At 41.4% G+C, this 13,421-nt stretch overlaps 3 protein-coding genes across 5 annotated transcripts; 1 reads left to right on the top strand and 2 right to left on the bottom strand.

Moving 5' to 3' along the window:
• The first annotated feature begins 466 nt into the window (after positions 1-466).
• PUS3 (pseudouridine synthase 3) lies at positions 467-10,192 on the top strand. 3 transcript variants are annotated; one of them, XM_020877696.2, is made up of 5 exons: positions 467-658; positions 6,842-7,262; positions 7,375-7,940; positions 8,483-8,673; positions 8,784-10,192. In XM_020877696.2, the coding sequence occupies exons 2-5, from the start codon at positions 6,885-6,887 to the stop codon at positions 9,092-9,094; spliced, it is 1,446 nt and encodes a 481-aa protein (XP_020733355.2). In that variant the 5' UTR covers positions 467-658; positions 6,842-6,884; the 3' UTR covers positions 9,095-10,192. The 3 variants fall into 3 exon arrangements, with proteins under 3 accessions (XP_020733355.2, XP_070313465.1, XP_020733354.2); XM_070457364.1 differs by lacking the exon at positions 467-658 and adding an exon at positions 2,453-2,543 and having other exon boundaries at positions 6,842-6,956; XM_020877695.2 differs by lacking the exon at positions 467-658 and adding an exon at positions 2,453-2,543.
• HYLS1 (HYLS1 centriolar and ciliogenesis associated) lies at positions 2,516-6,266 on the bottom strand. The gene is given in 2 exon segments (XM_020877697.2): positions 2,516-3,841; positions 6,182-6,266. Coding segments are annotated over 2 exon segments (945 nt in total). The 5' UTR covers positions 6,196-6,266; the 3' UTR covers positions 2,516-2,910.
• LOC110127461 (splicing factor U2AF 35 kDa subunit-like) lies at positions 2,516-10,063 on the bottom strand. The gene is made up of 3 exons (XM_020877698.2): positions 9,110-10,063; positions 6,182-6,298; positions 2,516-3,841 (listed from the first exon to the last, which is right to left on the bottom strand). The coding sequence occupies exon 1, from the start codon at positions 10,061-10,063 to the stop codon at positions 9,380-9,382; it is 684 nt and encodes a 227-aa protein (XP_020733357.2). The 3' UTR covers positions 2,516-3,841; positions 6,182-6,298; positions 9,110-9,379.
• Positions 10,193-13,421: the final 3,229 nt, after the last annotated feature.

The following is a 13,421-nucleotide window of genomic DNA, read 5'->3' as shown; positions in this document are numbered from 1 at the left end:
TCGTGCTGAAGCAACGCGGAGAAAACTGTTCCCCTTTCGTACAACCTTCACCTCCCACCTTCACCTGCACAATCAGGGGTAGATATTTGGCACCAATGACTGCTACATCTGCACAAAAGAAGCAGAATATCTTTTTCTTCAAGTTTTCTAACCGGAATCTTGAGATTTCAATCAGCATCTCTAGAAAAACGCGCAAAATCCTAGTTATGATCTCTCCGTGGTGCTGAAGCAAGACTTCCTGTCCTTGTTCGGTCACTCAGACATCTCGGTCATTTGTTATGAGACGATCACATTCCTTTTCAGCCCTTCATGTGGAGTCTAATTGTAAATGGTTTTGACTGTCAGTGATAGCTTCCTACTAATTTAACTACGAATAAAATCGGGTCAAGTTCTTTAAATTTAACGTTCTATTATTTTAGCGGACGAGAAATTATCCTCTCTTTTATTCTTGTCCTCGCGCAGGCCCCAGATCATGCCTTGTTGGAGGTGCCCAGAAGGTGGCCGGACTGCAAAACATTAGGCAGATTTCAGTGTGAAATCTGCACTCCCGGCTCTTAGAACTACATTTCCCATAAAGGTGGACTACATTTCCCATGAGGACCCGGCGCAAAGTGACACTTCCTGTCCCGAGGAAAGCTGCGTGGTCGACAACCGGAAGGTAAGTGTGCGGGTGTTGGGGGGTGAATTACTTTCTGGGTTCTACAAAGAGGAACGAACAGATGGGCAAACAGATGGACGTTTCTGCCATTTCCCCTATGCTCCCTTTTCTGTACCTTGATCTTTTCAGGAAAGCACTCTTTTGAGTATGGAAGTGGAACCTCGCTAAAGACCCTGTGTTTTTGTGTCTGGTGCTTCTTGGAGCAGTTGTCAGAAACGTGCAACAGTTAGGAGCTTGTTTACTTCGATTTCTTGAGGCCCCTGGGACTGCGGAGTATAGTCTCTTCTGCCTCAGAATTCGTTTGCTCATGAAACCAAGTATTAGTAGAAGTGGAGATTCCGGTAGTATGTGGAGTGAGGAGGTGTGGCAACAATTTCCCCCCAAATTTGAACATTGGTTTGATAATTTGGTGACCCCTGTCCTGGACTTCCGTGGTGGCTCAGCTGGTATAAAGAATCCGCCCACAATGCGGGACACTTGGGTTCGATTCCTGGGTTGGGAGGATCCCCTGGAGATGAGAAAGGCTACCCACTCGAGTATTCTGGGCTGGAGAATTCCATGGACCGTATACCATGGGGTCGCAGTCAGACACGACTGAGCGACTTTTACTTCCCTTCCTGATATTACACAGCTGCTTGAGAACACTTGTGCTTCACCCTGAGGAGAGGTGGTGTTCTGGGGAAAACTACTGAGTCAGTTCCCTTTTGCCAAAAATGTCTTACTACCGGTTTAATACCTTTGGACTAATTGGTTTCATAAGGTAGGTAATATTGGGCTGTCAGAAATACATGAAGAGGAAAAGCATTGGGAGTTTTTTTTAACTGACATGTATGTAAAAAATGCTATGTTGCTGTTAACTTTTAAAAAGAGGTACAAACTACCTTGACTCCCACTACCTGGAGTTAGCTGTGTTGATCTTTCCTTGTGCTTTGCGTGTGCAGTAAGACAGTGTGTGTGGCCTGTATGCTTGATCTAATTTTCCTTTTTCTATTAGCTTCCCATGTATTTCCAATGACTAATGTCTAATTACTTCACTATTGAACAGTTGGCAGTTTCTACTTATTTGAAGTGAATGTTACATGTATCTTTGAGCCACTGATTATTTCTCTCCCTGCTGAACACTTAATAATGGAACTGGGTGAATGAATGAATGTGTAACAAATATTATGGCGAAAATGTATTTTAGCATATAGTAATGGTCAAGGTCATTCATTTTTGTTACATGGCTGTTTTTCCCTTGAACAAGCAAGCTATTTCTGCTGTTACTCTGCTGGCTTAAATGCTAAACCTGACAGCCTCCAGGTTTTAGGTATTATTGGAACAGAAGTGAAGAACAAACAGATCCAAAAGTTCAAATGAGCTCAGTTAGTGATTTGACCCTGAGAGGCCAGATTCATTTTGGTTGTTATGTCTGCATCTGGCTCCAGCTGCTAGTAGTTTGAAGCTCTGTTGCAGTGTGGCAATAGCTTTCAAATGACAGACATGATTTCTAAGAAAATCTCAGAGGCAAACTATAAAAAGTATGGCATTCCAGAAGTGATACACAGAGGGCAACATATTACTGAAATAATTCTGAAACAAAACTTGGGTTAGAACCTTGCATGGGATATTGTGCTATTATTGAGCATCTATTAAAAAACATTTAACGCAGTTAGTGGAATTACTGTATTCCTTTAGTAACAAAGGTTATCTTGCTGTTCCTTCATGTAGGATTGTGTGTAAAGGCCAGGTTTTTGTTCATTCCCTTTGGCTCTCATTTAGGTGCGGAAAGTATGATGCAGAGTATGATTGGAAGCAGAATCATAACCTAGGTTTGAGATTGCCTTTGGAAAATATTTAATGGAAAATAAGGTCAAGTTCACAAATTTCCAGAAGTCTTTAATAGGTAAGCTTACTGCTCAGCAACTTTAAAAACACAATGATAAAAACAGCAACTCACATTGGCCAAAAGTAACAAGTTCATGAAACAAATAGTGCTGGCTTTGCTCACTAAGACAAAACAGAAAGCCTAGGTCTGTTTTTCTGGCATGATTCCTCTTGCAGCTGCTAGATGTGATGGTCATCTGGAAGTTAAGTGGTACATACCAATGTGACATATAGCTAGGAAAGACCAGTAATGGGTAAAGTCCTTACTCTGTGTTCCATGGTATTTTGAGTTAGTTGTTTCTATTTAAATAAAAGGAGAGATACTAAGAACCAGATTATTGCAAACAATCCTGTGAAAGGAGAAACTAGTTAAAAAAAAAAAAGACTTAAGAAGGAGAAAGAGGGAAGGAAGGAAGTTTCTTGGGCATCACACCATTTGCAAGGTCACAACGAACACCCCAGCGAAGGGCAGATCGTTTCTTCTCAGTTGGCACTAGGTAATTGTTTGGAACATATATATGCTGAGGCTTGGACTGGGCTTCTGCACGACAAAGCATCTGCTCTCGGATACCCCAGCGCAGTTCCTTCCCATGATCTTCACCAGGTAACCGCATGGAGTCCCAGTCCCGTTTATATTCAAAATATCGGGCTACTCGGTCTATCTTGCTCCGGTTTCGGCTCAACTGGTCCAGCCTTGGGAGGATAAAGGACTTGGGCCGGCTGGCAACAATCAGGTCTTGTTCATAAGCTGGAGGGCCCATTTCTTCTCTTCGTAGATAGCAAATGAGCTGATCTTGAGAAATTCCTTGGTATTCACGTGGTAGACTAAATTTTTGTGAAATATCAACTGGAGATTCCCTGTCTTCCTGGAAGTGCAGATTCATCAGCCTTTGTCTTAAGTCCCAGACATCCATGTCACTTTCTGTACCAGACTCTGATTCACTGATCATCGACTTATCTGTCACTAATACTTCCCCACCTGGCTTTCGACGCAGCACCTTTCTCTTCATAACTGGCTTTCGGAGTCTTTGGGAGGTCTCTGAGACTGCTTCTGAAGGGGCGTTGCTTTCTATGTGTGGGTAATGCAGTTGTGCAGGAAAAGCAGGTCGCTTTCCTGAGGTTACTGAGGCTTTACTGTAGGGATCATACAGGATGGACTGGGCTTCTCTCCTGACATCTCCCTCACCGTGGCCTGCACAGATATGAGTGTAAGCTTTAGCGGCTACTAGCATTCATTCTTCTGGATCCATATCAGCCCATTTTTGTCCATCAGGTCCCACAAGTTCCTCCACTGCTTCTCCTACACTGAAGGACCTTCTGTAAGAGAAAATCACAGATTAGATTTCTGATAATAAACTTCCAGCTCAAACACCATTCCCTTCCTATGTACTATTTTATAGCAGTGAAACAGAACAGTCCTAAGTACAACAGTTACGTATATGGTAAAATACAGATTAGTACAGGCAGTAAGGGAGCACTTTGGAGGGGCAGTAACTCAGGTCAGTTCAGTTGCTCAGCTGTCTGACTCTTTGCGATCCCATGGACTGCAGCATGCTAGGGTTCCCTGTCCATCACCAACTCCTGGAGCTTGCTCACTCAGGTCCATTGAGTCGGTGATGCTTCCAACCATCTCATCCTCTGTCGTCCCTTCTCCTCCTGCCTTCAATCTTTCCCAGCATCAGGGTCTTTTCCTATGAGTCAGTTCTTCCCAGCAGGTGGCCAGAGTATTGGAGTTTCAGCCTCAACATCAATCCTTCGAATGAATATTAAGGACCCGTTTCCTTTAGGATGGACTGGTTTCATCTCCTTGCAGTCCAACGGACTCCAGTGTCGTTTCTACCACCACAGTTCAAAAGCATCAATTCTTTGGCGCTCAGCTTTCTTTAGAGTCCACTCTCACTTCCATACATGAGTACTGGAAAAATCATAGCTTTGGCTAGGCAGACCTTTGTTGGCAAAGTAATGTCTCTGCTTTTTAATATGCTGTCTAGGTTGGTCATAGCTTTTCTTCCAAGGAGCAAGCGTCTTTTGATTTCATGGCTGCAGTCACCATCTGCAGTCATTTTGCAGGCATTAACTCAACTCAGGGTTTATTACCCACTTTCATTTCCAGGCTCTTCTTAAATCACTCCCAATTTTACTGCCTGGAAGTCTTGCCACCTTTAGTAGCTCCTAGGATAGGTAGGTTCTGGCATAAGAAAAGCTCAAGAGATTAATGATATGGGGCATAATGCTTCATGTACATTATCTAACTTGGACTTAAGAGGGACACTTTATGTGCCCAGCACTGTTTTCATGTGCTTTACATTTATTAACTCATGTAATCCTCACAGCTGTGGGATAAGTGCTTTTAGTATCTCCTTTTCACAGATGAGTAGCATGAGGCATGGAGAGATTAAATAGCCTAAGGTTACAGCGCTAGGAAGTGGTTGAGCTGGAATTCTAACTCAGGCAGTCTGGGTTCAGAGTCCATGCTTTTAACTGTGAGAGTGATTTAATCCAAAAGACCATTACAAGCATACACTCCTTATGCTTAGTACTTTAAATACCCAAACCAAACACCGAATGCCAGTTTCCTGACTGGATCTAGAATCGGTATCTACTGCCCACTATTTCCTGTATCTCTGATATTTTTCTCAGGCTGAAAAACTAATACATATGCATGTAGTTTAAAGCAAGGACTCCCCACCCCCCCACCCAAAGCAAGTTTCACTGCCAAAGGCAGCTTCTTATCATTTCTCCAGTAATCCTCCGTATTCATATACACATTTTTATACCATAAAGAAACCGAATCCTAAACAGTCTTAGTGATCCAGCTGTGTCAGTGTCAGAAGTAAGAGACTGACTTCATTGTTTAAAGGTACATGGAAGTCCAAGGTATGGACGCACCACAATTTATTCAGTGTGTTCCTGAGGGATTTAATTTACTGATTTTATTTCTGTTCTTAACGAGTCTTATAACTAATATCTTAAGTTTTACATACTTGTGCAAGCATATGTGTACATTAATTTCTAGAAATGGAATAGGTGGGTCAAAGGCATGTGTGCACTCAATTTTGATAGCTGTTGCCATTAGATTTTTTTCCCTGTGTATGAAATATGCTTGTTTCCGATTACCTCTCAGGTTGCTGGTTTTTTCCTTATTGATCTTTATATGAAAGCTGATTATATATGAAATACATACCATCATTTCATTTTTCTTCCAGTTTGTTCTCTAACTTCTGACTTTTTCTGTTAGAAACATATTCTTAGGTGGTCGCATTTTTTTGGGTTTCTGCAGCTCCTTACTTATGCCTTTCCTACTTCAAGATTGTAAGACGGTTATGTCATGTTTTCTCCTAATACTTGTATAGGTTTCGTTTTTTACATTTAAATTTGTAATCTGTCATAGAAACTCAAAGAGCAAAAAACTAAATGAGTTACCTAGACGAAAAGTAACCATCAGTCAAAGACTGTCTAGTACTGTCCCAGTTTACAGATGTAGTACAGTTGTCCTCAGATTATTGCAATACGTCAGGAATTTCAACAGATATCTAAATTACATTATCCAGAGTGACTTTATTTTCCATCATGACAATTTTAGCTACTAGAGGTACAGAAATCTCTTATCAGAACATGCATTAAATTTGACTTAAAAAGACCTTCATGCTTAATTACCTTCTTTGTGCCATCAAGGTGCTTAAAGGGGTAAAATCTTGATTCCAGATTCTACTTCCAATATGAAGTACAATCGCTGACAAGTTTCTTCCACTGGGCCAGCTTCTATTGCACCACCTTTAAGACAGAACTGTTTCAGATGACAGAACGCACCACCCACCACAAGCACTAATTTTATCTGCAATATTAGAAAGCAGCAGAAACTTGGCATAGACATAAATACTCCATATAAAAAGATTTTATGATTGGAAGATAGCACAAATATAATGAGACGTCAAAAGGAAATGTTTTAGGGGAAAAATACCAATAACATCAATCCTCCACCATCTCAGCTCATGAAGAATAGAGAATTGACATCTACATTTCCCCTAAATTCTGACTACTTAAATCTTAACAATGCTAGCTGGATTTTTTTTTTTTTTTGATGCTACCTTCCTTTTTCACTGTGAATTGACCAGACATGATGGAAAAGAATAATATCTAGATGATTGACCCATAATAATGAAGGTAATGCTTGTATCCCTGGGCAGAATCCAACGTCTATATATCCTTTAGGCCTCAAATTAAATCTTAGATACTCTTTGAATATAATGGAATGATAGATACCGACATCACCAAGGGAATCAGCACTAAAACTGTGTCTCTTTACTCTCTTTTCAGATAGGGTGGATCTCTTTGTATTTATTCCGGAGGTTGTCATATCATGGCTGAAAATGACGCAGACAGAATCCAGGCTGAGAAACTCCTAAAGAGAGTACAGGAACTGGAGCAGCAGGTAAAGCGACTTAAAAAAGAACAGGCCACGAACAAGGACTCAAAGAGCCGAGAGAATTCTTCAGGAGCTGGGGGGAAAGCTAAGCGCGCCTTTGATTTCAGTGCTCACGGTCAAAGACATGTAGCTCTAAAGATCGCCTATCTGGGCTGGGGATATCAGGGCTTTGCCAGTCAGGAAAACACAAGCAATACAATTGAAGAGAAACTGTTTGAGGCGCTAACCAAGACTCGACTGGTAGAAAACAGGCAGACATCCAACTATCACCGGTGTGGGCGAACAGACAAAGGAGTTAGTGCCTTTGGACAGGTAAGGGCCATTGTCCTGTTTCGCAAAGCAAGCAATCCTAATACATTCTAGGTGTACATACTGAGGATTCAGATTATTTGTCTCTCTAAATATCTTTCTCTTAATTCCACAGGTGATTTCTCTTGACCTACGTTCTCACTTTCCAAAGGGCAGGGATTCTGAGGATCTTAACTTAAAAGACGAAGTCAATGATGTGGCTACAGAGATCCGTTATACCCACATTCTCAACCGGGTACTCCCTCCAGACATCCGCGTGCTGGCCTGGGCTCCCGTAGAAACTAGCTTCAGTGCTAGGTTCAGCTGTCTTGAGCGGACCTACCGCTATTTTTTCCCTTGTGCTAACTTAGACATTGTAACCATGAACTATGCAGCTCAGAAGTATGTTGGCACACATGATTTTAGGAACTTATGTAAAATGGATGTAGCCAATGGGGTGATTAATTTTCAGAGGACCATCCTGTCTGCTCAAGTACAGCGAGTGGGCCAGAACCTGGCCGAGGAGGGATGGCAAGAACCCTTTCAGTTATGCCAGTTTGAAGTGACTGGTCAGGCGTTCCTTTATCATCAAGTCCGCTGTATGATGGCTATTCTTTTTCTGATTGGCCAAGGAATGGAGAAGCCAGAGGTTATTGATGAGCTGCTGAACATAGAGAAAAATCCCCAGAAGCCCCAATATAGGTAAGTTAAAAACACAAACCCAGACTGTCCCCCCCCCCCAAAAAGAAGCTATTGCCCTTAGATATATTAGAATATATTTTAAAATATTCTTCCTCTCCCCACCATTGTCTAAAAAACTAAGTTTCTGATTCTCCCTTCATGAGGCTTTTACTCTTACTTGTAGAATGTTATGAACATGTAACAGTGATTACCTTTTCATTTTCTTCTGTCATTGTTGTATCCCTTTAGTAAGTAACAGGTGTCTGGACCAGGCCCCTTAGTTTCACAGCATTATGGTGGGGCCAAGTCAACTCACTTCTAGGTGACTTGTTACAATTGAAATTTTCTGTAATGTAGATCAAGCCTAACTAAGTGATCCATGGTTTGCTGCGTTTTTCTTTTTTAGTTATAAGGTTGTTCAACATGAGGGATGGTGTCATATCTTCTCAACTATTAGATACTCCATATTGACAAAGTTTTGCCCCTGCTCCTAAGCCAGCTGATCCTGGTTTTTAAGACCTGCTGGATGGCTGCTGTGTATTCTCATCCTGTTTCTTGTCTAGCATGGCTGTGGAATTTCCTTTAGTCCTCTATGACTGTAAGTTTGAAAAGATTAAGTGGATCTATGACCGGGAAGTTCAGGAGTTCAATGTTACCCACCTTCAGCAACTATGGGCTAATCATGCTGTGAAGACTCAGATATTGTACAGTATGCTACAAGGCCTGGACTCTGTTGCACTGCCCTGTGGAACAGGTATGATGGGAACCAAAGTTATACAGGGTTGTGGGGAGGGAGAGTCACAGAGTTTGGAAGTGATTCTGTTGTAAAGTATCCACTATAATGCTTGACTGTATATATTACAGGACCAAAGATGGATGGAATGATAGAATGGAGAAATGTTAAGCCCTCTGTCATGAAGCAGACCAGTGCCTTTGTAGAAGGAGTGAAAATGCGCACTTATAAGCCCCTAATGGATCGTCCTAAATGCCAAGGATTAGAATCCCGGATCCAGCATTTTGTACGTAGGGGACGCATTGAACACCCACATTTATCCCAGGAGGAAGAAACAAAAGCCAAAAGGGACTGTAGTGACACACAAGAGGAAGAAAATACTGTTTTTGAGGAACCAACGAAGAGGATTTGTGTTGATGCAGAACTTAAAAGCATCATTTAACCACAGAAAACTCACCAAGATCTAGGAGGCAACAAAGCACCATTAGGTTAAAGAAGTCTTTCTTGAATAAGAAGTTTAAACATTCCTTCATTCCTCTCCAGGAGAACTAGAGCTAGGAGAAACAAGAAGAAATTTTCATTTAATTTTTTTGTTTTAATCACTACAAATTTTATTTAGAGACCCATCTTTGTTTTTGTTTTTTTTTAAAAAAAATTCCCATTATGAACTGGTTTGGTCAATGAACTACACCACTTTCTAGCAGAGATACGGTAGAAATGGCATGGCTCAGAATCTCCCGGACCTTTCCTGGTCGTTTGACCACCTCCTGTCCCACTCCCGCCCTCTGCCTCCTCCACCGCGGCGACCAAGGTCTCGGGACAGCGATCTATGCTGCTTGCGCCGGCACCCATACAGCTCCCCTCGCAGGTCCCAGGAGATGGGCTTCAGGTGCATGAAGTTGCAGAAGCCGCCCCGCGTGCACTCCCCCATCTCGTACTGGCGGCAGCAGGCTTCTCTGAAGTCTGTCACTGGGGAGAGCTCGGAGTGGATTGGCTGGCCGTTAAACCAGCGGTTGTTCAAGTCAATCACAGCCTTTTCCGCGTCTTCTTCACGGCGAAACTTGACATACACGTTCCCCACGAGGTGGTCTCTGAGGTTGTCACAGACGTTCATCTCCTCCACCTCCCCGTACTTCTCCTCCATTTCTGTGAAAACCTCCTCAAAGAAGAATTCATCATAATGTTCTTGCATCTCGACATCGCTCACAGCGCAGGGCAAACCGTCAGCAGACTGGGAAGAGTTTTGAGGATTACGGTAAATGTTCAAGAGGGCAATGGTCTGGCTGAAGGTCGGTTTATTGTGCAACCGAGAGCATCTGTCTCCATGACGACATGCTCCAATTTTGAAATAAAATGAACAGTTGACTTTGTCTTTCTCGGTGCCAAAGATGGAGGCCAAGTACTCCGCCATTTCCCACTCGCAGCCGACACCACTGCCGACGCCGGAGACAAGAAGAAATTTTTAAATGGACATGTATTTACATACACCTGGAAACCTGTGCCTTGTGTTCAAATTCATTAAAACCAGAACCCACAAGTATCTGATTTGTTGTGCTGTTCTTTTTAAAAGCAAATTTTAAAAATCCATGGCTAATTCATTTCAATGTATGACAAAAACCACTGCAATGATGTAAAGTAATTAGCCTCCAACTAATAAAAATAAATGGAAAAATTAAAAAAAAAAAGCAAATGACACTACTCATCTGAGTTCTCATAAAGAGCTTTGCCCAAGTGTCAAAACTTAAAAACACAAAACATATATTTGATAAACTGGTTAGTGAAAATGACTTAAGTAGATAAAACACAGCATCTTTTAGGAAGCTTATCCATCTATTAATAGTGCTATATGAGCCACAAATGGTCTTTCTCCTTTAATTTTGAGATAAAGATGCTTCTGTTTTTAGCATAATCATGGAGTGTAGCAAAATATTCCCACTTAAAACATGTAAGAACAAACCAAAGCATTTTATTTTTTTTAACTTTCTACCTTATTTCAATGTAGTTTCACTGGCGTTAGTTTTCAATTGAAAAAAACAAACAAACCAAAAAAAAAAACCTAGGAAAAGAAGAGAGTTTAGGGAATCAAAAAAATCAACTCTAAAAAATGATACATGAGTGAAGAGCAACTAACTAAAAAGCCATGCTTAGGAGAGTCTATAGTAGAAGCAAAAGAGAGAGGATCAGGGTCTTTGATCTTAAGTGAAATCCTTTCAAGGTTAACATAGATGTATTATCAAATCTAGGAGAATAAGGATTTAGTGACATTATTTCTGGTAGTTGCCATAGAAAAACTCAGGACAAAAAAAAAGAAAGAAAAACTCAGGACAAGCATCAGAGATGAAGCAAATCAGAAGTCCCCAAATGTAACTTTGCAGAATTATCTGTATTGTATAATACAATGTACAAACTCCAAAGTCTGACCCATGGTAAGGACTAAATGAATGTAAGTAGTAAAGCAGGGCTTAGCTTTTACTTTGGAAAACAATTATTTCAATAGGTTGTGAAGTTTAAACAAGATTTTATATACATAACATGTAAGTATATGTTACATATATAAATAAAATGGTGCTTTTCGAGAACTATTACACCATCCATTTCAACGTTCATGCAATACACAACTACCTACTGAAAGAGATAAACACAAAACAGAGGAAAGTAGGGACAGAAATGGAACAGGACACTGGGCTGGGTGGATTTCCAACACTAAAGCCCAAAGTGATTTTTTTTTTTTTTAATGGCATGTGTACTATACTATGATTAGCATGTTTTCTTTGCAGTCAAATTATTGCACACTTTTTCTTGTGTATGAAGACAGGTATTTGCAAATAATAAAATATACAATTTAGCAAGATCCGTAAGTAGCTGTCAGTTTTTTCTCTTTCTTTTTTAATATAAAGAACTGATAATCCTTTCTCCTTACCTATAGGGAAACTTTCACACAGATGCTAGAACAGCTTATATTTTGTAGATAAATACAGATATTATCTGTACCAAAATACCCAGCAGTATCCTGTCAAAATCTGAAGTGTTCGATTGAGTTAGTTACAAATGAAAGGATTTCAAGAATGGAAGGGAAGGGTTTACAATTGGAAGAGGGGCTGGGTCACTAGTTAAGATTCTAAACTTTGCTGAGTTAGAACAAATTCCTCTACTTCTTGGAAGTGAAGTGTGTAGCTTCAAGCACGGCAATATTAGAACAAAAGAAAACAAAATACCCTAAAAAAAGATAACCATAATCCAAAGAAACAACGGACTAGTGGAAATTATATAACAGGTTGAAAATCACTAATTCACATTCCTCTTAGAAAGATATTAAAAGCGACAAACACCGGCAGAATAGACAAAAGAGACGATTTATCAAAGAAATCATGACTAATAAACATAAAAAGTTCCATCTCATTAATAATGCAAATAAAAACATTAAGTTATCCTTTTAGATTGGTAAGATTTTTTAATGCAGGGCAGAGTGTGGACAAATATCTACTCTTACACTCTGTACTGCTGAGGGGGGTGGGGGAGGGGGAACCCACAGTTTTTCTAGAGGGCACTCTGGCATTATGAACCAGAATTTATTTCTGATTGTTTTACAATGCTGTATTGGTTTCTGCCGTGCTGTATTGGAATCAGCCATAAGTGTGTATCCCCTCCCTGTTTAGCCTCCCTCCCACCCTGAATCGGAATTTAAACTGTACCATTTTTTGGAAGCCACCATCCATTTCCAAGAAATTATTCTAAGGAGACAAACTGGACAAGAATGCAAACATATACGTCTGCAAGTAACCACGACCATACTGTTTTCTGATGATGAATTAGAAAAACATGTCCATCCATTAGGGGAAAGGTTAAATAATATGGCATAGTAGAGCCACAGCAAGAAATATTCTGCCCCCATTAAAAATGATAATGAATGTCTACATTTGATATGGATCAAATGTCTTATTCCTGAAATACTAGGGACTGAGGCATGATCTGCTTTTTAAATGAAAATGCTTTGTTATATGCAAAATAAATACACTTTACAGTCTAAATATCTGAAGTAAACCCAAATATGAACAGATTTTTTATCTGTGGCTGATAAGAATCGCGAGTATTTTCTTCCTTTTTTAGTATGTATTTACCAGTGCTTGGATTTCTAAAAATAGTGAGACTGTATAACTTTTATAACCATGGAAAAAAAGTTGTTTTTTTTTTTTTTCATTCTGGGGCAAGACTAAAGGGTTCTTCAATTCTACACGCTATCCTAACTCAGTAGGCAAAGAGTTTCTCGCACTGTAACAGAATTTGACAAAGGTGAAACCAAGTAGAAGAGGGTTTCTCCCTTCACAATAACAACACAGAATCTGCACCAGCTGGCCCGGGGCGTGGTCACCGTCTCGCACGCTCGGGGCCAGCCTCCGACGAAGCTGACTCCTCCGCGGGCACGGCTCCCGCCGCCCCAAAGCCCGGTCGCCTCGCAGAGCCGGGTGGACGGACCACTGGGGTCCTCCCCGCGGCAGCCGCCCGGCGGGCAGTGGACCGGCAGTGGGAGCATAACGTGACCTCGGGGTTCGGGCGCGTCGGGGGCACGCACGGCGCCGCTCACACGTGCCCCCGGAGGCCGCACACCTGGACTCTGCACTGAATGCCCGGGGGAACGGCAACCAGAGGAGGGAGACTCCAACTCCTCGCTACTCAGAGCCCCATCTCTACAGCCGTGGGCGGGCGGGAGGCCCTGGTGGGGGGGGCGTGTACCACTTCTCCCCTTCTTTGCCCGCTTACCTGCCCAGCCG

The sequence above is a fragment of the Odocoileus virginianus genome, chromosome 28 (genome assembly GCF_023699985.2).
Source record: "Odocoileus virginianus isolate 20LAN1187 ecotype Illinois chromosome 28, Ovbor_1.2, whole genome shotgun sequence".
NCBI lineage: Eukaryota > Metazoa > Chordata > Mammalia > Artiodactyla > Cervidae > Odocoileus > Odocoileus virginianus.
The sequence above is the reverse complement of the archived record's forward strand: the minus strand, read 5'-3'. Positions and strand labels throughout refer to the sequence as shown.

What these genes read in the sequence shown, in the direction of transcription:
- LOC110127461 (XM_020877698.2), bottom strand. Translation starts at nt 10,063, where the DNA reads ATGGCGGAGTACTTGGCCTCCATCTTTGGCACCGAGAAAGACAAAGTC.
- PUS3 (XM_020877696.2), top strand. Translation starts at nt 6,885, where the DNA reads ATGGCTGAAAATGACGCAGACAGAATCCAGGCTGAGAAACTCCTAAAG. An exon ending in GAGTTAGTGCCTTTGGACAG is followed by an intron (nt 7,263 to 7,374) that starts GTAAGGGCCATT and finishes TTAATTCCACAG; the next exon opens with GTGATTTCTCTTGACCTACG. An exon ending in TGCACTGCCCTGTGGAACAG is followed by an intron (nt 8,674 to 8,783) that starts GTATGATGGGAA and finishes TATATATTACAG; the next exon opens with GACCAAAGATGGATGGAATG.